General features: G+C 43.5%; 1 protein-coding gene across 2 annotated transcripts in view; it reads right to left on the bottom strand.

Moving 5' to 3' along the window:
* Positions 1-160: 160 nt before the first annotated feature.
* Positions 161-26,799, bottom strand: part of pkn2a (protein kinase N2a) — a 42,444-nt gene continuing 15,805 nt past the window's right edge. For both annotated transcript variants that reach the window (XM_080778680.1, XM_080778679.1), the window contains exons 4-23: positions 21,353-21,504; positions 17,439-17,568; positions 15,602-15,747; positions 14,280-14,496; positions 13,036-13,221; positions 12,295-12,404; positions 12,014-12,157; positions 11,068-11,143; positions 9,902-10,058; positions 9,078-9,207; positions 8,290-8,426; positions 6,423-6,498; positions 6,246-6,337; positions 5,722-5,898; positions 4,999-5,061; positions 4,767-4,843; positions 4,209-4,351; positions 3,746-3,853; positions 2,754-2,834; positions 161-2,478 (exon numbers count right to left, since the gene is read on the bottom strand). In XM_080778680.1, coding sequence (XP_080634806.1) covers positions 2,275-2,478; positions 2,754-2,834; positions 3,746-3,853; positions 4,209-4,351; positions 4,767-4,843; positions 4,999-5,061; positions 5,722-5,898; positions 6,246-6,337; positions 6,423-6,498; positions 8,290-8,426; positions 9,078-9,207; positions 9,902-10,058; positions 11,068-11,143; positions 12,014-12,157; positions 12,295-12,404; positions 13,036-13,221; positions 14,280-14,496; positions 15,602-15,747; positions 17,439-17,568; positions 21,353-21,504 — 2,606 coding nt within the window. In that variant the 3' untranslated portion in view covers positions 161-2,274. The remainder of the gene's footprint in view (positions 2,479-2,753; positions 2,835-3,745; positions 3,854-4,208; positions 4,352-4,766; positions 4,844-4,998; positions 5,062-5,721; positions 5,899-6,245; positions 6,338-6,422; positions 6,499-8,289; positions 8,427-9,077; positions 9,208-9,901; positions 10,059-11,067; positions 11,144-12,013; positions 12,158-12,294; positions 12,405-13,035; positions 13,222-14,279; positions 14,497-15,601; positions 15,748-17,438; positions 17,569-21,352; positions 21,505-26,799) is intronic.

Below are 26,799 nucleotides of genomic sequence, written 5' to 3'. Positions count from 1 at the left end.
ATACTTTGTGCTCCAACCTAAGTCCTCGATGTGAAAAATAAAAGTAACCCTAACATTAAGGGTGGGACCAAAACACTATACATTTGCAAAGCAGTTGATAAAACCACTCTTTTCAATTCAAAGGATGCATACAAAAGCCACCCACCAGTGCCACCACTATTTAAGTGTTTAATTTGTGCATTCATGATAGGCAACAAATGACTGCTTCTTTTATTACACCAGGGTGAAACAGCAAGTTTTGTGACTTCATTATTGGTGTACCATCCAAAAAGATCTCGTTTGTTCTTGTTCCAACATGCACACGCAGCCATTCATAAGCAATGGGGAGGACAACAAAAACTTTGTACAATCTATTTTCATCATTATGCTAAACATAGATATATATATATATAAAAAAAACTATTGATAAAATTAGTGCTTTCAGCTTAATTGTGTGTACGTATACATATATACCCTGCCCCGCCCCCTGTAGTGATTCATATCAACAGGTCTGCACAATTTCTGGATCAATTTCTAATTAAAAATAGTAAAATACATCCATTTACTGAAAGATCGTAATGCCTCAAAGAACCAGTTTGGCAGGGTCTGCACTTGTGGCAGGCAATACAATTGGTTCTATTGTGCCAGTGTGGACAATTCAACCAAATAAGTACTTAAAATATTGTAATTTTCAAATTGACCAACATATAGAATGCACTCACTGGCACTGAGTTTAGCCTGGTTTCCTAATTTTTTTTTAAAGAAATAAATCATCTTAGCACTTTAGTTTACAAAGGAACGTGGCACTAAGATGCTTTTGGGAAACCCAGCACTGGGTTCACAGACCAGCTGATATTTGTTATTAGCACCATTTCCCATGTCCTCCAATGAGGACCAAATGACTGGGTTTTGGTAGTAAAGCTGTAACTGTGTGGCGTAAGTAAACTGAGGTATCAAGAGGAAATTTAAAACGACATTCCGTTGAAAGAGAAGCTGAGGATAGAAGACGAGAGCACACTGCTTCATTTGTTGTTCAATAAGGGTTTGTTCTCTGTGCAGTTACTGCATTCGGCAACTAGCCACTAGGTGGCATCGGAGAGTAAATTGGAGAGTAAATTGTAATGGGAGAAGTTTCACTTTACCTTCTCTAAAACACTTGTCAGGGATTACTCATGTTGGACAGATTCAATTATAATTGGTACTGTATGAAATAAAGCGAATCCGATTGCAGGATGATGCGGTTTAGTATAGCAATATCTTTAACCAACATGTAACACTGGATTGTTTTATACTATTATAGCACTATAATAATAATAAGGGTCCTTGTATTCACACGTACAGTTGCTGTAATATTCATGTGAACAAGATGACAGCATTTGGAACAGCATTGAAAGGTCGGAGCATGGAATAGGCATTTTAGACTGGACTAGTACACGAAACAAACTGTAGTGTTATTTTTTTCTTTCCGTTTGGATTTCAAGTTAAGAAGCAGTAGTAGTAGTCAAGATGTTCGCTGCAGTTGACCGTTGTGCCAGTTCAGTGACATTAATGCTTTGAGCACTTCAAATTCATCGAATCATTTCATTCATGACCATGGCAGACAAATCAACCATACAGTGAGATATTAAAGTCCTTTAGCTATGGCGAGGGCTTTGCCAAAGACACACACACACAAAAAAAGAAATCAATAAAATATATGAATGAATATAATCTGTACAGACAAAAAAAAAGAAAAAAAAAAGAACTATTTTAAAATACAATGAACAGTGACGAATAATAATAATAATGATTGTGTTGTTGTCTCCTCGAACTAAAGGAGTTCATATGAAAACATTCTCAGTGGTCAGACAACACTTGCAGAAGAACTCTGCCTCCTCTTTCACTGCCAAGTTCCTCCGAGAAGCAACTTTTTGCTTTGTGTTTTATTTTATTTTTTGTAAAAAAAAAAAGAAAAAAAAAGGGGGAAAAAAAGGTTCTTCATGTCGATTTAAAAAACAAACAAACATGGTGTGTTGTCCGTAGGGCTAGGTGGGATGGCTTGTCCGTTGTAATGGCACAGAGCAGTACCCCAGAGGCCTTGAAGGGTGGATGTTCACTGCCCTGCACACCTCACCCCACCTCCCGACATTTTGAGCAAGGAAGAGGAAAAAAAGGGGGGGGGGGGGGAGCTACAGTCTTCGCTGCTCTGATTGGTTCACAGTGTGTGTGTGTGTGTGTATGCCTGTGTATTCATGTATTTGATTATCATGTATGTATGTGTGCGTGCGTGAGTGAGTGAGCGAGCGGTCAGGAGAGCTAACACCAGTCAGCGATGTAGTCAAAGTCATTGAACATGTGCTGCTCGTCCGTGTTGAGTACTCGCGGCTCCCTGGGCGGGGTGAGAATCGGCGCCTCTGAGGTAAATTCGTCGTCAAAGTTGCTGACGTCGCTGGCTCCCTGGATGGTCGGCACGAACGGCGGTTTCACCTTCTTGGCCAACAGTCCGTTCCAATCCATGTTCTGGTGGGGGAAAAAAAGTGCTTGCATGTTTTACATACCGCTAATACTGCAATGTAGAACTACTGTTGTTGCAATTAAAAGTCCGGAAATGTACCTTGAGTAAAAGTACTAAAGTATTGGCATCAAAAAAGTACCAAAAGTAGAAAGTAGTCATTATGTCCCATTTCATGTTTTCAAATGTATAAAAATCCTTTGAAAATAGCCGAGCTACAAGCGCACAATGTGTCGCATCGCGACGCATTGTGAGATTGTAGATCGTTTGTATAGAAACTCACCCTGAAGAAGAGATGTTTCTTCACCTCCTCCGCGTCCCTCTCTCCTGCCCCCAGACGCCGCTCTGGGCTCCTCCTCAGAAGCTGTGGAAAAAGACAGGATGATGAAGAACAGTAAACATTTACCACACACGGTAAAATCCTCTTATGCAAACTGAGAACTGGCTTTAGTCTGCTTGGAGCGCACTATGAGTTATGGTCCAATCCAACTGGTCCCACCTCCCCCTCAAGCTCCACCCCGGTCTCCTTGAAGTAGATTACATTGATGGTAATGGAATGAAGCAGTCTAGTCTGACCACGATGCAAGTGCATCTCAACATGCTGACATACGATGCAGAGAACTAGTGCATACACCTTTGTATAGATCCCACAATAAACATCAGCAGAGACAAATAAGGAAAATATAATGCCAAAAATACTGAAACACGACTCTTTTTTCTTTTTTAAGTCACGAGGACGGTGTTTACTATGATACGCCGTCTTTATACTTCCGTTTCCATATATGGAACAAATTGATAACGTCCCGTGCGTACTACCGCGCAGCTAAAAGTGTTTTTTCGGGCTTGTAGATCTGCACTTTTCGGCTAAAAACGGCCACCGCTCCGGAACGGAGCGTCAGCAGAACCACCCTGGAGGTTCTGCTGGAAATGAACAGTGAATGTCCACCTAAAACTGCACTGTATATTTCATACTGTAGTAGACCTACTATTTGCTTTCAATAAATGAACCCAGTACATTTTTACTGGGTTAAAATATAGGCCTCCTTATAATAATGCCTCCTTCCAATAAAAGCCGCTAGGTTGGATACCCGCGCTACAGTTGAAACAAAACTCTAATCGACAACATTGAGATTTTATACATACAATAGTGCAAAAATAACTTTCAGTACATTTGAAAATCAATCATTTTATTAAAATCCATTATTCTTGATCACGGATTAAATCAATTGGTTTGTTTAACTGATGCACCTCTAATTTTCAGTGGACTAAACTCACCCTCCTCATGATGGAGATGGCCTCGGTGGATAGGAAACGTGGGTAGCGCACTTCATCGTTGACAATACTGTCAAACACCTCCTCCTCGTCATCGCCGGGGAAAGGAGACTGAGAGAGAGAGACACAAGAGTCAAATGACATTATACCGTGCAGAAGATCTGATCTTACGTTTTGTGTATTTGCTGTAATACGTAACCGTTGTGTATAACGGTTCAGAGCCGTATAATCCATTCAGGTCGATTCTATAAATGTTTCTATGTCAGTCGTTCTCATACATTTTCTGAAAGCATGCCATATATATTCAATAGATTTGCACTACATTTTCACGATTTATCAAAAATAGCAGACCTACAAGCTCATAGCGCCACACTATGAGCTTGTAGATCTGCTATTTTTCAATAGCTGAAGTATAACATAATGAAACACCAAAATGGGATAACTCATGAAGCTGTCATCCACTTACCTCCCCAACCAGCATCTCAAAGATCAAAACGCCCAGCCCCCACCAATCCACAGCACGCGTGTACGATGTCTCGGTCAAAACCTCTGGGGCCAGGAACTCTGGCGTGCCACAAAATGTACTGGTGCGGTCCCTGAATCCCATTCCTGACGGGAATGAGGGAAATATCCCACATTAAATGTTTCGCATTTCAATGTTAACTTAACGGGGACACAGTGTTTGTGTTCGGTCATATCTGGAGTCCATATGGAAACTGGTGTAGAAATCTATGTGTAAAGGTGGCCTGAACATAATAGGGTGTTTTCAGATATAGTGCAGTGTGTAATACAAATGGATATATATATATATGATATGTGCACTCCCGGTGCACATATCCGAACGCACCCATACTTTACTAAAAGGGCCCATTATTGTTTTTAACTCAAAAGTATTCTTTCTAGAAACTGTACAAGTGTACAAGTTACATTCATGGTTACAGTTTTAAAACAATTGCCCAGAATACAGATTGCTTTAGCGAATACAGGTCTTTGGCCTTTAGACGAATGCACATTGCCACCTTACCCTCTTTGCAGAGCCCAAAGTCCGCTATCTTCACATAGCCCTCTGTGTCTAAGAGCAAGTTATCCAGCTTCAGATCTCTGCAAGTTGCAAATATGAAACATAAAAACAGATCAACGTCAAACAGCGAGATTAATTTCTCAACGTATATGAATGTCTTAACTTATTTCTCAACTTGTCCTTTATGCATGTAGGGGAGAAGGGAATGGATGCATCCACTGGGTTGGCATCTTACCTGTACACAATCTTATGGTCATGTAAGAACTGTAGTCCCAATACAACACAAGCTGCATAAAATCTGCACAAGGGACGGATAAACAAGAAGATAATTCAGTAAGGAATCAGCGGAACCGCATGATATAGAGGGCAGTGTTGTTTTTGGCAGTTTTTAGTTTTAGCCATAGTCTCTTGAATAGTTTTCATTTAGTTTTAGTCACATTTTAGTCACCTGGAATGCTTTAGTGTTAGTCTACTTTTAGTCGACTAAATGTCATGGGATTTTAGTAGACTAAATCTACGGTTGATTTAGTCGACTAAAATGTATTTAGGCGGGCCTTGATGCCGTCATAATGGCTGATTTTACGCTTGCTGAAAATAGCCGATCTACAAGCTCACAACACGTCTCAGCGCGACACGTTGTGAGCTTGTAGATCTGCATGCAACCAAGTGTAAAATGACTTATACTGGATCTCTTGTCCACTAGTCCCTTCCTAGCATTTTAGTCTAGTTTTTTATTTATTGCCAAAAGTGATTGTCGATATATTTAGTCTTAGTCATCGTGGCTTAGTTTTCATTTAGTCGTCGTCAGTGTTTTAGTCGAGGAAAACAACACTGACAGAGGGGAAGGCATTTATCTCGATAAAGAATCTCGGTTGCCATTCGCCTACATCAGTGGTTCTCAAAGAACACCGAGATGAGATGTATTTATTCGGTTATTATTAAACTCCCAGTGACTCACATGGCCCTTGGCTCTGAGAAGACGTCAGCATGGATGTGCATCATCAGGTCACCCCCCGCCGCGTATTCCATGACAAAGCACACGTGCTCCTGCGTCTGGAAGCATGCAAACAGGTTGACCAGGAACGGGTGACGCACGCTGTTCACCGTCTCAAAGATCCTCTTCTCACACATCAGGCTGGGAAGAGAAGCGGGTGATGGCATTGTTAGTCTTAGGAGCATGGGGAAAAAAACATGGCATTTATACACAGGCAGTGAAAACATATGCAGACACACAGACATATGCGTACACCGTACATAGTTGCATCAGCACAAAGGCTCTTGGCGACTGTACATATTAAGTCATAAACAATCTTTCAAGCGACCATCAACAATTAATAAATCCACAGAGCAAAAACAAGTTGTACACATTTAGATTCCAAATCATTTTAGTTTAGAACTCAAAGATACTTTGGGTTACACGAGCACGATATATACTGCCTCTGATGTTGACATAAAGATTTGTCTGGGAGCCCCAGGGCTTACCTGTCAACCTCATCACGAGCCACAATGTCGCCTTTCTTCAGAGCTTTGATGGCGAACATCTCCCCCGTGCTTTTATACTCTGCTAACAACACCTGGGAAATGCAAGGCAGATCATTTAAAAAGAGTCCCTTCTAATTGTCACATCACTCGATCGCCTCACTACAATGCAAAACGTACCTTTCCAAAGTGTCCACGTCCCAGGACTGCTACACATTTGAAGTCCTGAAGGCTGAAGTGGAACTGTTCTTCTTCCCTGCAGGGAGAGCATCGTTAACAGTCGTTAACTACAGCCTGTCCTCCATGTTTTCTTTTTTGGAATTTTTATCCCACGATTTTGCAACCCATTTTTTTCACCCAGTGTCAATTATCTAATGTAATCCTGCTGGGTGCTAGACTCTCTCTGCCAACCTGGGTCCAAGTCGCTTATTTTCACCTGACAGGGGGGGGGGGGGTTCCCCAGTTGGGCGTAGCGCGTGAAAGGAATACGTTATCCTTTCCCCTCCAATAGGCGCCATGGCTGACCAGAGGGAGGCAGTTTAGAGACCAGAATCACTGCATGTTTTTTGTGATTGTACCTATCCTGGGACAGGGGTTCCCATTAAGCTTTCTATTACCACAGACCGGCTAACAGTTCATAAAATGTTCGCAGGCCGGCATGGTTGGGGCGGGTGTTGCGGTCGCGCATCATCGTACCGGAACACGGAACACAGTTTACTGGCCTCAAGTAGCCTACCCACTGCTATATTATTATATCACAACATAATTCCCCAGCTGAGGTCTGGTTAGGATGTCCCCCCCCCCTTCCCTCGTTTATCCTTTTATCTTTTTAACCCTGTACTGTTGTTGTCTGTTATGTTATGCTTTGTTTTTCTTCTTAATAAAGTCTGTTCCTAGTGTTCCTATGTAAAGCGCTTTGGGTATTTAGAAAAGCGCTATATAAATTTGAGCTATTATTATTTAATTGACCTAAATGGCCAATGATATATGAACAAAAAGAAAAGGTTATGCCCATTTTTTTCAGAAATTAATTTGGACAGATTTGCAAAACTTTAGTTAAACATGCAGACAGTGATGCATTATTTTACCTGGGTTACATCATCTTCTGATACTTGAATGTTTTGACATGAAATAATAAACCCGTATCGTGCAGTGTTTTGTCTCATTAGCGCAAGCGTGACAATAGGCTACAGCTTGTCGTTATGCTGCTGCTCGCTGAACACACGTGAACGGTAAAGATACCAAGGATTTGACAGTGATTACACTATTATGCTATGCAACACAGAAGACAGACTCAAAGCTGTTTATAAGCCACAGTCAGTGACGCATCGCTCCTTGGTATCTTCATTCGAACGAGTTGACTTTACACCGCTGTTTAGAAAATCCTGGCGACGCACAGTCGTGAAAACTTGGGATTCCCTTCATCGCGTACCAGTGGGACATGTCCCGCGTACCACCACCGGTCCGCGTACCAGTGGTCGGGAACCTCTGCCCTAGGGGACACGGGGAGAACATACAAACTCCACACAGAAAGGCCCTTCTTTTGCCAACCCCACCCAGGGTATGTGCACTGATGACGCGGAGGACGCCCTCAGCGGGAATCGAACCCAGGACCTTCTAACTGTGAGGCAACAGCGCTACAGACTGTGCTGTGCCACCGTGCAGAGTCATACAAGACTGGATTCTGCAACGCACACTGCTCTGCATCAACATTAGTGAAATGATACCGGGACAGAGCCAGGGGGCAGTGTTTCCCTTCGTTTGACTAGTGCATGAAATCAGCACTTCTCAAACTTCTTGAGCAAAGCACCCTTTATTAAAAGTTGAACCGTGGATGAACCGCGCATCACCACGGTGTCCAGATATAAGGAGAGAGTTCAGCACCATGCGGTGAAGTGCACGTGGGTTTTAGCCTCACTTTAACCATTCTTTTATAGCCTGTTGTGCCTTCAGCAGAACAGCACAAATCCTCTTGAATCCCCCTTTCCTCCCTCTGTGCGTTTTCTTTGAATAAAAGGAAAATAAGCCTTCCAGTCACTGTCCTTACCTTATCTCATTATCCTTCTGGATAGCAGTGAGCTCCAGGTCTGGAGGCTGGATCTCCTGTTCCGCCACGCCATCCAGTTCCGACTTCACCGCTATGCTGTTCCTCTTGTTGAGGAAGTCAAATGACGCCAGGGCATCCTGGAGAGACAAAAGCAAAATCAGATAAAAGTGATAATGCACCCAGTAGGGTGTGCTTTTTTATTTATTTTGGACGGCAAAATGCACAGAAACCATTTATGGGCTACTACTCTTTGGGTGAGAATTTGAGAGTTAACGATTAACCTTAAAGATTAACCTTTGCAAGCACTGGGCCAGCCCCTGGTAGAACGTTTAGTTTCCTGAATCTGGCCTGAATTGAAGAGTGTGAATGAATTATTATGGGATTCAGTCACTTCTATGCAGAGGCAAAGCAGAAACGGCTATTAGAAGAAGTGTGACTTGGTTCGGTGGCTTGTATGAGGGCACCGACAAGCAATGACAAATAACTGTCGTGAACATCTGCACATCCAACACCATGGATGTATGAAATTAAATGAAATATTGTTGGTTGCTATCAGAGTGCTGCAGTGCAGCAGTTGTGGAAACGTTGGACAGTCTTGCCAGCTATACCATTTATTCGTAACACACTTTACATTTTCACAAATCTCACAAGTGCTACAGCTTTAAAAAATAAAATAAAAAACCCCACCAACAATGGCATTAAAACAGCAGAGAAAAACAAATGAAACTACTACAAAGACCCCAGAAGGGGCAAAAAGCAAAGACGTCATTTATTTTAGACCACCATACCTGCACTTCCTCCTTGTCTGGCAACTTGTCCTGTGGAAGTGGCTCTCTGTTGTCAACAGAGTCAACAGGGTAGTGCTTGGGTCCTGGGGTGGGCTCTTTGTCAAAGTCCAGTTTGGTCACCAGGGGGTCACTAGGTTAAGGAGAAGGAGAAACAGCTTAATGGTGGGATCGATATCTATGGAAATATGTGCATTATAAATCGTTGGAGAAAGGCATTTGAAACAATTGTGCTCAATTCGTTGCTGAGGAGGAAAATCAATAAACACCCTTTATGTCTTGTGTGTTGGTTAAATAAATATTGAACCAAGGGAAAGTATGAAAAGGTGCTTCGGACAAAACCCCTTCAAACTGTCTGCTAAAACAGCTAACTCTACCACCTCCCCCCCTCTCATGCAAGTCATTGACAATATATAATTATTATTAAGTCACAACAACAACTTTGATGAGGCAGTATTTGCATTATTTTCAAAATATAAGGTTTTCTTCATTTCCTGAAAAATATATTTCTTTCATTTTCTGAAAAATGAACATTTTGGAGTTAGGTGGTTTCTTCTCCGACAGCAGAGATAATAGTAATTCTCTGTAATTGTAGTCATTCATTTTAAGAACGTCTTAGAACCAACAGGACATTTGTTTTTTTTAATGCATTTCTATTATGTACGTCAGTGCCAGTCTGTGAGAAGTGGCGAGTTTGAGGAGTCTAGGTGTGTGTGTGTGTGTGTGTGTGCATGTTGCGTGGAAACATCTGTCTGCTCTCCAACTGCTAGGGTGTGTGTGTGTGTGTGTGTGAATGAGGCATTTGGAGTGTGAATGCTGCTCTCCACCTGCTTGGTGTGGGGGAGCCAGGCAGACTGCTGGGAACAGTCTCCGCTGCCTGTGGGCTGAAGGAGTTGGTGCTGACTGTGGGTATGGCTCTCCGTACCAGCCGGCCCCAGGTGGCAATGTTGATGTTCATCTGAGGCGCCCGCAGGAAGGTCTTACCTGAAGGGACGGGGCATAGAGGGTGGAAAGAGTTTGATATGGAGGACTGCAAGAGGGTTGAGGTGGAGCAGGGGTGGGCAACTGGCGGCTCGGGGGCCACATGCGTCCCCCACCTTCACTTAATGCGGCCCTCATGTTAATATCAGAACACTGATATAGTATTGATTTCAGCTGTTTACAATTCCAAACCCGCTTTTAATTACTTCATGACTAGTATTAAATGACTAGTACTTAATGACTAGTATTAACATGTTATTGTCTTTTTGTGTCCAATGTAGTTATGTTAACAGTTCATAAAGTTAACTATAACTATAACTAAATGCATTTGAAATTCAATAAAAACTAGGTTACTTTTCAGGATTCCAATTCAAAAATAGCAAAATAAATTTCAGGTTTCCAATTCAAATATAGCAAAAACTATTAGCTATTTTTGCTACGCCAGTAATATGCACTGTGGCCCTCTGGAGTGAGTGTGGAAATATATTGGCCCTCGCCATCGTCAAAGTTGCCCACCCCTGAGGTGGAGCATAGTGGGCAATAAATGACATGATAGAATACTGGGAGTAGTTGTTGTGCGGTGGGGAGAGTGTTGCAGAGGGAGAAGAGGATTAGGGGACACTGAGGAAGGGAGGAAAATGGACAGAGACAGAGACCGCAGACACCATATTTTCGGTTCTCCTCAAACAACTCTGAGGTCACAGCCTAAGGGCTACAGGTTACCATGGAGACACATGTCGCAAACTAGGGAGTTATGTGACACACCTTTTGAATAGTTTATACGAGTTCTTCCTCTCTCCTTGAACCGCCAAGGACAGTTTAAGAAAAAAAAGCTGCCACAGGTTCGTATTCATTTATCCAATCCAACAATTGATGATGATGAAGCAAAATGGCTGTGAATATGGCCCAAAAAAAATATGGCTTTAGGCGCTCCCCAGGCGTGCTTTCAGAGGAATATCCAGACCGTTTGGTCTGTTTCGGGGTCAGAACTCAGAAAGGAATTCCTCCTCACCTTGCTGTTTGGAGAAAATCTTCTTTTGTCTTTGCAGCTTTGGCCGTCGCTCAATGACAGGGTTGAAAAATGTCACCTGTAAAAAAAAAAAAAGAAAAAAAGGAGAGAAAAGTTGAATTACGATTTTGGGCGGGAACACCTTTTGGTGTTAGCATTATGCTATGTATTTTTGAAAAATCGAAGAACGACTGACATAGAAACATAGCTTTTTCAGAAAACTCTCAGGATGTAGAAGACATTTTTAGAATCTGATCTCAGGTCAAAATGGGCTAAGCATGTCAGCGTCATTGTAAACCACCAGGATGAGTAGAATGGACACAAGGTTGTGGCGGCGGTGGCTCAGAGGTAGAGTGGCCGGACGGTAACCGCAAAGGTGGCCAGTTCGAACCCGGGCTCCCCCAGAGTTAGTGTCGAAGTGTCCTTGAGCAAGACACTGAACCCCCTAATTGCTCCCGATGTGCTGGTTGGTGGTGCCTTGCATGGTTTCCGACGCCATCGGTGTATGAATGCGTGTGTGAATGGGTGAAAGTAAAGCACAATCTATGTCAATCGCCTTGGATAAAGGCGCTATATAAATGCACCATTTACCAATTTACCAAGGTTGTATTTTGACCGCATGCTGTAAAGTCGAGCGTACCCTCAGAGACCTCTGTCTCTCTCTCTCTCTCTCTGTGTGTGTGTGTGTGTGTGTGTGTGTGTGTGTGTGTTTTAGTACTTCTATTTTTATAGTGGCTAAAGTGAGGACATTTAACCAAATGCTCTTTATGCAAAAGCTCTACTTTAGGACTGAAGTACAAATTTAGCTTCCGAATTATGGATGGATTAAAGGTTAATGGCAAAGGTTGAGTATGTATGTGTGTGTATTTGAATAGTTAAGGTTGGGGTAAGCAGTGTGCGCGTTTTAGAGAGAGAGTGTGTGTGTGTGTGTGTGTGTGCGTGTGTGTACCTCAGCAAACAGCATCCCCTGTGGCTCAAGGTACAAACACATCCCATGACGCTGGTTGTCCAGGAAGTCCTCCAAGCGCAGGAACTTCACAGCGCAGAGGGAACGCCAGTCACGCCAGTACACTGAGATCTCCAGCTCACGGGACTAGAGGGTAAACACACACACACACACGTCAACAAACATGTACATGTGTACGTTAAGCAGAAAAACATTCATTCAAAAGCACCAATCTCAGTCAAGGACAGTGTATGTGTTGTGCGTGCGTGTGTTTGACATGTTACCCGGTCAAGCTCCAGTGTAAACTTCTGGTCCCAGGCCTGGTTGCTGACCGGCCTCCAGCTAGTCTGGCCTACTACTGTGTTGTCCAGCTTCAACACTGCACTTATTTCATCTGAGGAAACAGAAACACATTGTACATTAAATACTATTAAAGGGACACTTCACCCTTTTTGCTAAAAAATATATGTTAATGACGTTTAGGAGCTTTAGAACACTTTCCTGGGGGTCTTTATGTATGTAATATGTGGTTTTAGATATTTTAGATTGTAGCAGTGAGCCTGTTGTCTCTGATGTCATGGACACTGGGCTCACTTCCTTCCTGGACTACATGTTGTCTCAGTAAGACAGCTCTCCCCCCTATCAACAAGGAGGAGCAGTGCACCAAAGAATTATGGGAATTGTAGTCCAGGAAGGTAGTGAGACCAGTGTCCATGACATCAGAGACAACAGGCTCACTGCTACAATCTAAAATATCTAAAACCACATATTACACACATAAATACCCCCAGGAAAGTGATCTAAAGCTTCTAAACGTCATTAACATATATCTTTTTGCAAAAAGGGTGAAGTGTCCCTTTAACCATTTTTTCAGTTTGAGCATGGAAAAAAAAGGAAACCTTTTTTGTCTTTTTTTTTTACCTTTTCTTTTTTACGATATTCTGGGGAGGAAACAGTAGCTTTCTATTTGATAGCCAAGTGTAGAGACAGGACATCGAGGTCGTAGAGGAAAGAGATTCACTCACTTGAGAGCTCCTCGCTCTTGGTCAGGTTGCGCGCGCTGGCTCCCCGATTCCGGTTGGCTCGGCTGATGAAGGAGGAGCGTGTCTCGCTGGGGCTCCAGCCCGGCAGCGGGACCGAGCCGGCTTTGGAGCGGCCCGGAACGTTCTCCAGGAGGTCCTGACAGCCCATGAGCCTGACGTCTAGTGTGCCTGGAGGATTAGAAGAGGGTGTTCCGTCAGTGGGCACCGTGAACAAAAAACAGCTGCCGTCTCAGCTGTGCCTCTTACACAGAGGCACAGCATTGCTTTGAATGGAAATTGCTATTCTACGAGAACAGATACTGGTGATACAGGAACAGAGATGCATCCGGCTAGCTAGTTACTGTGTTACTGAGGAGTCCTATGCAACCACAGGGAACTCCAGAAAGCTGGGTTTTCTACTCATGCAGTGTCCTGCATCTCATGCTACACTCAAAACCACCACTACTTATGAAAAGTCAACGAAATTGGGCAGTGATGCCAGTGTTAACCCTTTAAGAGCGGAAGCTGGAATGCCTTTAACCACTTTAACCATTTTTTTTAACTTTAGCTGTTGAAAAATAGCAGATGTACAAGCTCATAGCACGGCACCGCGCCACAAGCTTGTCTGCTATTTTCTAAATAGAAATCTTGAAAATGTGGCGCAAAGCGAACGTTTTTAAGTCAAATCTTTGCCTCTCGGGTGTCCCTGGTACAAACATTTACAGATGGGGGTCGGCGGCCAAATACATATCATTTTGGGGGTCATTGACATGAAAAGGTTTGAGAATACTGCAGCACACATTTTCAGAAAACAGTCGGGATTTAAAAGACATTTGTAAAATAAAAAATCTGGTCTCAGGTCTAAATGGGTTAAAATTACAATCGTCATAACTTTACCATTACAGTCCCCCTCTGCTGGGTTTCCAGATGCCGAAGAAGTTAACCCATTCTGGGCGGGAACCCATTTTGGTGTTAGCACTATGTTTAGCTATTGAAAAATAGCTCATAGCGCACCACCGAATGGCGCACTACGAACTTGTAGGTCTGCTATTTTTGAAAAATCGAAGAGCGACTGACATAGAAGACATTTTTAGAATCTGATCTCAGGTCAGAATGGAAAACTGTCAGGATGTAGAAGACATTTTTAGAATCTGATTTCAGGTCAGAATGAAGACAATCATGTTTCACGACCCCCAATGTCATCGTCATGGCATTGGTCAGTCCAGGTACTGTAGCGTATAGCGTACCTGTGAGTGCGGCAGGCTTGGCCACAGTGCTGTATTGGTTCTGGGTGGAGATGAGGCTGGACCTGGGGCTGGTGACGGCCGGCGCCGACAGGAGCGAGAGCTCCTCCACGATGCTGCTGCTGCGCGGGTGGTTCTTGGGCAGCTCGCTGAGACGCTGCTCCAGGGAATACCGTAGGAGGTCCAGCTTCTGGCTGGACTCGTTGAACCGGGCCTGGGCCTGTGTAGTGTGTATAGGCAGACGGGCATGGAATCAAGCTAAAGAAAGAATCTTGTGACTCGAAAGTGTTTAAAAATGATGATGTTTAGTGTATTATCGTTCTAAACCGTCTGTTTTTACATAGAGCCACTCGACCAGTTGAAAGACATTACAGTTTGAGGCTTTAACCCAGGGGTGCCCACATTATTTTGGCACGAGAGTCACTTTCAAAATGACCAGCTCAATAAGATCTTTTGGGCACCCCTGCTGAGTTTAACCATTGCTTTTATGACATTTCTGACACCATTGTGTCGGAAATGTCACATTTGTGTTTATGGAAGATGTATTCTATTGCTAGTTTAACAACTTCAAACAAATACCATTTCATCTTAAAATAACGAATGACAGAAAATAGCCGATCTACAAGCTCACACCACGTCGTGCTGCGACGTGTGGTGAGCTTGCAGATCTGCTATTTTCGCCTGCGCAACACACTTCAATAGAAGCTGTAGCTTCTATGGAATCCAAATGTCTAGAATCAGTTGTGGCGACTGAGAACTTTAATCCATGCAGACAGCATAAAGGAAGGAGAGAAAGGGACGAGGTGCAGGAAAGCAGGAAGAAAAGGAGATCTGAGTGAGGGTTTTGGGGGAAACCAATCAATTACAAATCAATTACACACTCCATTTACTGAGAAACTGCTGAAATATAGTAGTCGGTAGTTCCAATTCACTAAAGCTGTACGACTATGTAATAATTAGGATAATGAAGAGTGAGGCCCGACTTGCACATTACCCTGCTTATATTACATAGCTATAATAATGTGACCCAAAATACTGATTCAACCGTCCTTTGTCTTTTGCATAGCAACGTAGACGGGCAGAACATTCAGTCCACTCAATCAGCAAATAACAGACCTCGGCCTATTCAACAAGGCCGTGTAACAATGAATTTCTAATAAATTCAACTGCAGTTGTCAGTACGGTGTGTGTAAAGTGCAAACAGTGGTGTTATAATAGGGTCTTCTTGGATGAGAAACCAGCATCCTTTGGACTAAACCCAAAGACTGCAGTTGGTGACAACTGCAGTTGGTGACAACAGATCCCAAACACACCCACACACACACCTCTGAATGTGCTCTCTTTTCTGTGACTTTGCCCGTCCCCAGGAGTTTCATGACATTCTTGGCACCTTCAGCCACGGCAGACTCTATCCTGGCGTGGTGACAGAGCTCCTCTACCCGCAGGTCTAGTGGGCTGATGATGGGCTTGGCTAAAAAACAGGGAAAGTGGGCAAGAGTGAATAATGGCATCGACCATGTGTGTGGCAAGGATGGCAAGGAGAAAAGAACATATTGCTACTGTTTTAACTTGTTTGACCGTTTTAGAAGAGCCTGTGCGCAGCCTTAAAGCCCAAACCACAACAAAGCGTCAGGTCGGGACAAATCGGTTTTTAAGGTCAACCACACCAATGCAACTCAATGAGTTGCATTGGTTTATGTTTATTGAAGGATCCCCATTAGAGACACATGACTGAGCCTCTAGTCTTCCTGGGGGTCCTGAATAAAACAAATACAATACAAATGTACAACTAAAAATACAATTTAAAATAAAAAACAGAACAAGATAAAAACAAATACAAAGAACAAATTCACATTATAAAACAAAAGAACAAATTTGCAAATCACAGTTATGTACTTGGCAAATTGGCAAGGTATATCTTGATATTCTTTTTTAAAGTAATTTTGTTATGTATTGTACGTAGATAAGATGTTTTTGGGCAGTGCATTACAGAGAGTTATTGACCTATATATACCAGTGTGTTTAAGACAGTTTGATTTTGGTGTTGTTTTTATTCTTATGTTACCAGAAGCTGCTCCTCTGGTGTTGTAACCATGTTCAGAAGTCATTTTTAACTGGTGAGCCAAGCTATACGGCTTACCAGTGGAAATAATGTTCCGCAGTAGCATTAGAAGACTCACTGCTAATTTCTTTTCAACCATTAGCCATGCCAGATGTTCGTGCATATAACTAATACTTGTACGGTATGAACAGCCTAGTGCCAGACGAGCCTCTTTATTCTGAGCAATCTGTAACTTTTTCAAATCAGATTTTGTAGCTGATGACCAGATAACAGGGCAGTATTCTAAATGAGACAAAACCAAATAATCAATAACAGATTTCATTATAGAGGGAGTGATGAAAGCAGAACACTTCCTAGTCATACTGATTCCTCTTCCTCTTCTTGGTGTGGTTTACCTTAAAACGGTTTTGTCCCAAGGAGTCCCTACCGGTGTGGTTCTTGACTAGGGGTGCACAAATCATTTCGGGATAGCCACAATTTGCAACCTTTCCGATCTGCTTGTATTAAACAACGTTAAACTCACCAACATTGCAGCTGTAGGGAAAGCTTACATGATCCTCTTTCAAACTGCAAGGCGTTTGTTTCATAAAAATCCACCGTAGACATGTGCAGGTGATTATTAAGTGTTGGAGTTTGGAAGTGCTCGAGGAAGTCACGGAACGGCCCTAGGGACCTGTGAATAAAAACGAGTGCTTCCAAACTCCAACACAACAAAATATCACGGCACAGAATTTCTTGGCAGAAAGTAGCTCATAAACATATCTACGGTGGATTTTTATGAAACAAACACTTTGCAGTTTGAAAGAGGAAATTCAAGCATGCCCTACAGCTGCAATGTTGGTGAAGTTTAACGTGGTTTAATACAAGCAGATCGGAAATGCAATTTGATCAATGGGCTGTCAATGGAGGGTTATTGCAACTCTAGATTCATCCCATTATTAAAAAAAAAACAATCTAGTGTTGCAAATTGCGGCTGGCACAGGGTGAACTTGAAGTTATCTGATCCTAAACCAGCTGAGGGTAGATGCTGGCCACCTTTTATGTGATGGTGAGGCCAGGTAACGTCTATCTATGGACGTAAATGAGGGTTATGGGCTCACCGATCACATCACTGTTATCGAAGTTCAACTCGCAGGCCTGGCTGGACTTGAGGATTTGCATCCTGATGAACTCGATCTTCGTCTTGCTGTCCTGGAGCATCTGCTGTGCTGCTGCTAGTAACTTGCGATCCTGTTAACAAAGACAGCGGATAAAAAAGGACACCACTGTAGTTATTCAAAAACAACTGTAATCACGGTTACGTTGGCGGAGAAGGCAGCAAGGTGGTGCCAAAGTTGGCAAACGCAGGGTTACAACCGTTAAACCATTTTGACCTGAGATCAGATTCTAAAAATGTCTTCTTCTACATCCTGACAGTTTTCTGAAAAAGTTACGTTTCTATGTCAGTGGTTCTTAGATTTTTCAAAAATAGCAGACCTACAAGCTCGTCAGCGCGCCACTCGGTGGCACCCAAAACTATTTATTGACAGAGCGGAAAACAATACAATGGATTGTTGTAATCAATACATTGTTTTGGGAGCTTATGAAACGGTGTGCGGATCGACTCCTTTCTTATAGAAACAACCTTTAACCACATGAGCTTGGGCATCCATATTTTTCCCCAAAAAATGTTTAAATGTTTTATTAACTTTCTTTTTCAAAAATAGCCGATCTACAAGCTCCCAACACGTCACACTGTGATGCCAAACACCGCCACGCTGATCTATACAAGCGCTGTAAGCTCAGCCATCTTCGGAATTGGTTGCATGACAAAGTATATTGTTAATTTCATTTAACCTTCATTAAACCCCGAGTTGAACCATGCATGAATGAAACCTAGACACAGTGAAACACACCTAAATCCATGTCATTCATACAATGAGAGAGACTTGTTATGAAGAGGGAACGCAAATTGCCCGGGACATTAACCCATTTTGACCTGAGGTCAGATTCTAAAAATTACAGTTTTCTGAAAAAGCTATGTTTCTATGTCAGTCGTTTCTTCGATCTTTCAAAAACAGCAGACCTACGAGCTCTAGACCTATGAGCTTGTAGATCTGCTATTTTTCAAATAGCTAAAGCATAACATAATGCCAACACCAACAGGGGTTCCCGCCCAAAATGGGTTAATTCATGCCCTTAATTGGAGATGAGAGCATGAAATCACCGCATCGGAAAATATTATTCACCAAGAAAAAAAGTCTAAGTGGAACACACCACTGCACCAATACCTTGACAACACACAGTCCTAACGTGCACAAATACGACGCACATGTACACACACGCATGTGCACACACAGCGGAGTAAGCAGACACCACCCAGAATTCCTCAGAAGTTCCGACCCTGGTTGGGTTACGACGGCAGCGGCAGCAGCAGCGCTGGAAAGACATCCGTCTGACAGGCATTTCCTCCGTGACATCATCAGGAAGGCGCTATTTATTTCCAGCTGCAAGGTGCCACCACTCGCTGCGTCCGTGTCTCTCTCTCTGCCTCACTTAATCTCGCTCTAGGGTCCAGGCGGTCACTCAACATGGCATACCGTTGCTGAATTATGCATTATTATGGGGGTTTTATGACTGCAGTACAACTGTACGGTAACTGGGTTTTTTTTGGTCTGCGAGACTTTCTAGAAGAACTTAAATATCGTGCTGAACTGACCTTCATCTTGTCTTGTTTTAACCCATACTGGGCGGGAACCCCTTTTGGTGTTTAAAAGCATTATGTTATGCTTTGGCTGTTGAAAAATAGCAGATCTACACCCGAGTGCCGCGTTACGAGCTTGTAGGTCTGCTATTTTTGAAATACCGTGAAAATGATGTGCCAACTGCCAATCTTTGAATATATATTCTTTCAGAGTGGACGTTTTTAACTCAAATCTTTGCTTCTGGGGGGGGTTCCTGGAATAACCTATTTTCAAGGTTGGTGGTCGGTGGCCAATTACATGTCATGTTTGGCCGGGGTCCTTGACATGAAATATTGAGCACCACTGACAGAAACACAGGTATTTCAGAAAACCGCCATGATTTAGAAGGCATTTGTAGAATCGTTCCCAGGTCCAAATGGGTTCATTAGGATTCAGTCTGCTGGGGCAGGGCTCTACAGGTACGAAATAGTCTAGATTGTGGGTAAACCAAACTACAGTATATCCAATTACATTTGGCCTTCGGAGTGACGTACAACAGAGGACAACTCTACACGACCGCCACTGCGCAACATTAACGTGACTGATATTCTACACGGTTACTTACATAAAGCACTGTGTTTACTACTCGGCTGCTTGAATTAGCCCTGACCGACATAAGATCCGACATGGAGTAGCAGAGCCTCTAGTGCCACAGCTGTTATTAGCGATGGCGGCTTACACACAGCAGCAGTAGCACCAAATGATAGTTTTCGTAGCACCGAGGATTATGGCAGCCACAAGGAACCAAAGGAGCTTTGTGGAACAAACAAGCATGTTGCAGGCAGCCATGGCACGCAACATAATGTGTCGCTGCAAAATCCTCTTGCTCCGCTGTGGAAAAGATGTTTTAAATGGCAGCCAAATGTGGATGGTCTCTACACTCAAGACAGACACAGAGAACACTAGGTCAGTTTAGTAACCCAGGTTTAGGCCTGACGTCGGAAAAGAACAACAACCTGATGGCATGTCGCGGGTTCGACTCCCGATCCAGACGACCTTTGCCGCATCACAAAAAAAAGATTCTATAAAACCCCAATGGTGAATACAGGCCAAACTTTGGGCTTAAGCCATAACTTTCCACATTCCCTACCACAATCTCGACTCCATTTCATTTCCAATAATCTGTGGTGTTGCCTGACAGCGGTATTACGTGGGCCGCGTAGGGTACAGTACATGCCGGCGATTTGATTAACGGTCTGGAAATCCCTTACGAGCGGGCGGACGGTACAAGACACGGTATAGTGTCCAGTTAGAATACTGGATGAATTAAGTCATGTCTGACGACTGTAAACACCACAGAGCAGCGTGGTCTGAAGGGCTGACTTATGTAACAAGACTGGAGGATTCATTTCTAGAGAAATAAAGAGTGTGGGTGTCTGACTGGAACGGTAATCAATCATTATCAACAACATCATCGCAACGTCGCCGTTTGTATATCTTTCTTTCCCCCTCAGTTTCCTGTTTAGCTCTGCCATCTAAAATGCAAAGAAACAAAACAAAAAAAACACATACACTTTCACTTATACGGACGTAAAAAAGTTGCTATGCTTGTCCCCCCCGTCCCCCCCCATGAACATTTGTTTCAGAAGGTAAACTAGCCACATTAACAAAGAAATGCTGCCAGGTGAACGGCCTCCATGGGACATGGGATTAGGTCACATTTGAGTTAAACTTCATCTAGAATAGGTTATTGCTTGTGTAATTTACTGATGTTCTTCAGAGGTCTGTGTCTGTGACAGAGGACACTGGATGGCAATATGTCGAGCAACAGTCTCACCCTGTTTTAGTATCATTATGCAATCAGAACATATCATTGAAAGTAAACGCACAAAGTTTTAGTGTTACGACCATTGACCGTGTTCAGGAATGACAAACTGCGTATGAAAGATTATTCACATGGCTTGTAGACTACCTTCCTCTTAATGTCCTTTCAGACGGGCAGCGACTGACGCGCCTAGCAATACATTTTCAATGAGAGGCGTGCGTTTATTTCAGCGGCAGTGCTCGTTTCGTGCCTCCTCCTATATCCAGCTTTTGGTGTCTGTCCACAAACTTTGTCCTAGACAAACATTAAATTCCCATTGACAATGAATGGGGAATTTTACGTCATAGTGTACGCAAATATGTACGATGATAAGAGCGTCCCTCACACGGGTGTGATTTTTAATATCCATATTGTTTCCAGCAGTTGCAGTCCCTAAAATCATCAACAGATGTTATATCGGTAGGCTCCGATCATCTGGCTACACGAGACCACCTTCTTCAGAAGGGAGCGATAGACCCCGACGTACCTTAGAGGATCCGTTGGAGTACATCTGAATCATGTTCTCCGCTCCCTGTTTGACCTTCAACTCGATGTCGTTCTGCTTTTTCAGGGCCGCCAGGCGGCTGTTGTTGCACATTCTGACCTCGCTGTTAGGGGTGTCTGGTGTCAGAGGGCACTCTGGGAAGAGACAGAAAAGGCAAAGAGGTCAGCTACTGGTGAAGAAATGTCACGATTGATACAGGAGGACATCTCCCAATGTGCTAATAAAGGCCTGTTCTTAGTCCAGTTTTCAGTGAAGAGGTGACCACCGCGGTGGTTAGTAAAAACAGAGAGATGTGTTGTGCGAGCGGTGACCACCGCTGTTGTAGTTTTCGGTGGTCACCTCTTCACGGAAAACGGGACTAAGAAGAATAGGCCTTAAAAGTACAATTAGCGATTACTCTCTCTTGGAATCAATTTTAAGAACGCAACGCAACAGCAAATTGAGAGAAACTTTTGACTTCTGCATTCACCCATCCAACTACTAGGAGCAGTGAGCCAGAGCACCATTATTTGTCGGGGAGCGAGCGGTAGTTTGTGTGGAGTCTAAATTAGCTAAATGAGAAGCAAATATCTCAAAAATGCAACTGGAAAAGTGTTTATGTTGTACTTCAGTCCGAAATGCAGATTACGTTGGGTCAGAGTTGGTGTTAAATATGGTTGGAAAACAACTTGACATGCATGTGTTATTTTTTTGCAAAGATGGACAGTTTGCCTCTTGCCTGACAGGATGAGCTTTAGGTTTGTTTTAAGATTATTTTCTGCATTTCTGCTTTATTTTGATAGCGCGAGAGAGAGAGAGAGAGAGAGAGAGAGAGAGAGAGAGAGAGAGAGAGAGAGAGAGCGAGCGAGAGGAAAGGCACTAGGCAGACAGAGAGCAAGGGAATGACACAGTATACAGTCCTGCTGAAGAAGGCATTTCGTGATGTGTGCCCTGAACATTCAGCTATCAGGTCGCCCCAAATTCAGCACTTATAGTTAATGTATGCCGAGATGTCTGCCGTTTATATTTTGATCAGGTTTGTTAGCAGAAGATTCCATTAGAGATCACGGTTTCTCTCAAAGCCTGATTTATACTTTGTCGTCCAAGCTAGCAGATCTACAAGCTCACAGGTTTGTGACCATTGTAGCATAAATTGGGCATTATTTTGACTAGCCCTACCCTAGATTCACAGAAGACTGAGCACTCAAGAATATGCACTACTTCCAAAACTTAAGTTACACATGATAATGTGCCAACACTCAGGTTCACCACAGAATGTGAGGCTAATAACTTCCAAAGTTAGCACTTAAAAGCAATGACCACAAAGTGTTAAAACTTTTGAGAGGTTTATAGAGGGGTAGGACAGTCTGCATTATAGTGCAAGTATTATGCCAAGTGTGCACAATAACATTACATTATACAGAAAACAAAGCAGCAAGAAAGTGCAAGCTGACAAATTGACAATGATAAAGCACTCTGGAATTATCTTCAAGGAATAGCACCTGGTGCTCTGCAATGAATAATGTTAAGTAGCTTTCTTTGCAAAAAATGGAAAAAAAGCTATTGATGACCCTTCATCAATAGCTTTTTTTTCCTTCCATTTTTTGTCTTTTGTACTCCTGGGTGCTTTCCTGTAAATGACTAAAGCCTGGTTCATGCAGAGGTGCACGCTGGTGTCTCAAGACAAAAAATAGCAGATCTACAAAGCTTACATGTCGTAGCGCTATTTTCATGCACAATACTGGCATGGAACCAAGTATAACTCGTAAGCCCCCTACAGGAGCAGGGACGTCGACTCCAACTGTAACAGTACAGAGGGAAACCCTGGGGCTTTCTCTATTCTGAGGGGAAAAAAACAATACAAGTGTGAACTTGCAGTCAACCAACCACCTGTCACGTTACTGTACAAGACGGCATGCTTGTTTTTACTTCTCAATGTGTATAAGTGTATGTGTGTGTGTGTGTGTGTCGGGCAAAACTCAACTGACGGCCTCAAACTTGCCGTGTGCGCGCCATGCCATGTGACCGGGAGGTGTGCCGTGCCGAGTGACAATTTGGTCAGACCAACAGTTTCTGAGAAACGAGACAACGAGAATGTCTTGACTGGAAGAATGGGGGAGTCAGAATGTCTGTGCGTGTCTTCCACGGGTCTGCGGACGGAGGACGCCCCGAATGTGTGTGTTTGGAGGGGAGCGTGGTGGTTAGGAACACTGTCAGCTTCACAGATTGGTTTAGCTTTGCTTAACGTTTGTGCAACAATTAGAACTCCAAAATATGGAGGTCCTCCCGTATGTTTAGTCGGTTGGTTGGTTGATTGCATGGCAGTGCACATACCACACTGGGTACTCTGAAAACGGTACAACAGACTGTTGAATATTATTATATCCAACATTATTTATTAGTACTGTGGTAAACTTGTAAAGGGTATCGCAATGGGGTACAGCGAGTACTCGGACAACAGGTACAACGAGTATTGCATTACAGAATGGTAATGCAACTTAGGTGGTGTGGTCCCCGACTCGAGTAGGCAGGTATAGTGTACTGTATTATGCTGTGTGTGTGTGTGTGTGTGTGTGTGTGTGTGTGTGTGTGTGTGTGTGTGTGTGTGTGTGCACAAATGAGTTCAAACTCAATTATTGTTTAAGCATAATTTTTAATCAGATTGAACAAATTGTGAGTGAAGGTTACCTAAGGGATTTAGGGTCCACGCACACACGCACACGCACACACACACACACACACACACACACACACACTTCAAAGAGCAAATTGCATCTTCTTCTCTCACCTGAGCTGGACCACAGTACTGAGGGATGAGCTCACTGGCTTTTTCATGTCTGGGCTCGAAACGGCACACAGCAAACCCCTCCCCTCCCCTCCCCAAGCCAACTGCAGCAGCAGCAGCATGGTGCAAACTGACTGGCTTCTTCACACACAGGTGAGGTGGGCTCTTAAAAAAACCTGCTCGACGTCTACTAGCTCGCAGCACCAGTTCAGTTCAGGAGCCCAGGCTCTCTCGGTGGTGCAGAGCGATCCTTATATTAAGCAAGCTGGATCTAAATTTATTTGCCACCCCACGATCCCAAAGCTGGCATATTACACGATATATCACAATAGACCATGGAAAGGAAAAATCCGTATCCAGTCAAAATGGATGAAGGTCCCGATGCTCGCAGAACCACCCGCTTCAAATGTTATCGACATATAAATCACCCGTATGTTCTTATCAAGACCATTCAATGCAGCCAGTATGGACATACAGTAAGCACATACTGTACTGCGTACCGTACAGTAGGCGACTAGGACATGCGGAAGTGAAATGAGTGCCGCCGAAGCGAAAACATTGCGAAACTCCCTTACGTGGCCGGTTAAGACTGATACGAGGTTAAGGGAATTACGTGGCCAGTTAAGACCGATACGAGGTTAAGGGAATTACGTGGCCGGTTAAGACTGATACGAGGTTAAGGGAATTACGTTGCCGGTTAAGACTGATATGAGGTTAAGGGAATTACGTGGGCGGTTAAAACTGAGGTTAGGATTAGAGTTAGGGTTACATTTAGCCGTTACAGTTAGTAACAGTCAGACAACACGACCAACACCACGTCTGGCAACAACGTCGGTATGTGGAAATGTCCATACTGGCTGCATTGAATGGTGTTGATAACGGACATTACTACGGAGATACTGTAACATACGCTAGCAGGACAGGGGAGTGCATAAAGGATTGATAAACAACCATTTTCTGGTCTCCGTTGCCTGATTCATCAGGTGGTCTGATTCATCTAAAGGGCATGGTACCTTTGAGCACCTGCAGGATATGAGGGAATGGAAGCTTGTGATTCACAGCACTGGACCTAAATTAAGTCTAAGTGATTCATCTCTAATAGCTGTAATTACACGAGAGCATCTCTGCTGTAGTTTCTGTGAGTGGGCAGGAGGGGAGGATATCCATTCCCCCTAGGGCAACCCCCCTCTCAAAGGGTTACAAATAGAAAGGAGGGGCTAAAAAAGGAAAATAAACATTGGCCTCCAGACATACAACCTCATACAACTGGACATGCTCTTCTTAACAGAACACCTTGTCATGCTAACAGACAGATGGGCGGTACGGTTACTTAGTTCAGTGCATCTGTGAATTCCTTCTGCAACTTTCAAAAACTTTGAAAAACATTATCATGAGAAGGTATAAACAAGACAATAATGATATCATATGAATTGAGTCCAAACCAGTGACATGATAAATGGTTGGTAATACTGTTTTGACTTCTGCAGAAAGACAACTTGGTCTGCTCTACTATTTTTGAGGGGCTGAAGCATGGCATGAGTCGGCCATCAGTCGGCCATGATGGCAAGCGATGCCTTGCTCGGGGCAATGCTTTGCAGGCTGACCTTTAGACCATTGACAATGAATGGAGAATTGTGGACGAGCAAATAGTCTATTTTTGTCCTACACAAACATTTAATTCCCATCGACAATGAATGGAGAATGCACGTCATATGTGGACATGTTACGTTGTGACATTTTAAGATAAGAGCGCCCCTCACTTCATAGGGATGTGATTTCTTTAATATAACATAATATATCTGTGTATATGCGTTCTCATCCCCATGCGTGTGCCGGGCCTTTCTCTCTTGAGCCTCGTGCACTATTCAGTGGCAGACAGACACAGTGCAGTAGTTAATGTGTGTTGCCTCTGCTCCAGGTGCACACGTGTAGAACAGCAACACACATGCACTGGGATTCCCTTCCCTGTGGGAGGGTTGGGGGGTGGGGGGGGTCGGTGTAGAGGTCACAGGCAGCAAGTCAAGCATTCAACGGCCTCCCTTCCGCTTCTCTCGGCCCACGCTGGGCCAGAGGACAAGTTTCGGAGCCACTGGACGGCCCCCACACACACACACACACACACACACACACACACACAGGCTGATGTCACTGCTGGACAGCCAACAAGGGGAACCCTCCCCTTCAGACGACTACCCTGAGCTGATCCGATCAAATCAGGAGGATGTGCGACGATGACGATACTCTCCAAACAATTACATCACAGTCAGAGACTGCCCTGCAGGAAATATGCCATGCTACGCTAAGTGATGATCAGGGGGGTCAGTTTAACCACCTTTTTTCCCTTCTTTTATAACATACGTATGAGTGAACAACGGCGGCCATGTCTTGGTATGCACTAGTTTTCAAAGTGAGCTCCGGCGGGAACCCCGAAGGGTCCTTGGAAGTGTGTGAGGTCCCCAGCTAATTTATTGATAGTCGGGAAACAAATGAACCCATACAGGTCTGTAAGTAACCCAGTCAAGAGTTATGGGGTCTGTGACCCATATGAAACTGTATGGGGTCTGTGACCCAGTACAGATGAAACTGGGGGTCCTTGAAATTAAAAAAAAGTTTGAGAACCTCTGGAACTAGAGGCCTTCATTCAACACCTCCCACTATACGGACA

This window comes from Protomyctophum bolini (genome assembly GCF_963924005.1).
Source record: "Protomyctophum bolini genome assembly, chromosome: 12".
Taxonomy (NCBI): Eukaryota; Metazoa; Chordata; class Actinopteri; order Myctophiformes; family Myctophidae; genus Protomyctophum; species Protomyctophum bolini.
The sequence above is the reverse complement of the archived record's forward strand: the minus strand, read 5'-3'. Positions and strand labels throughout refer to the sequence as shown.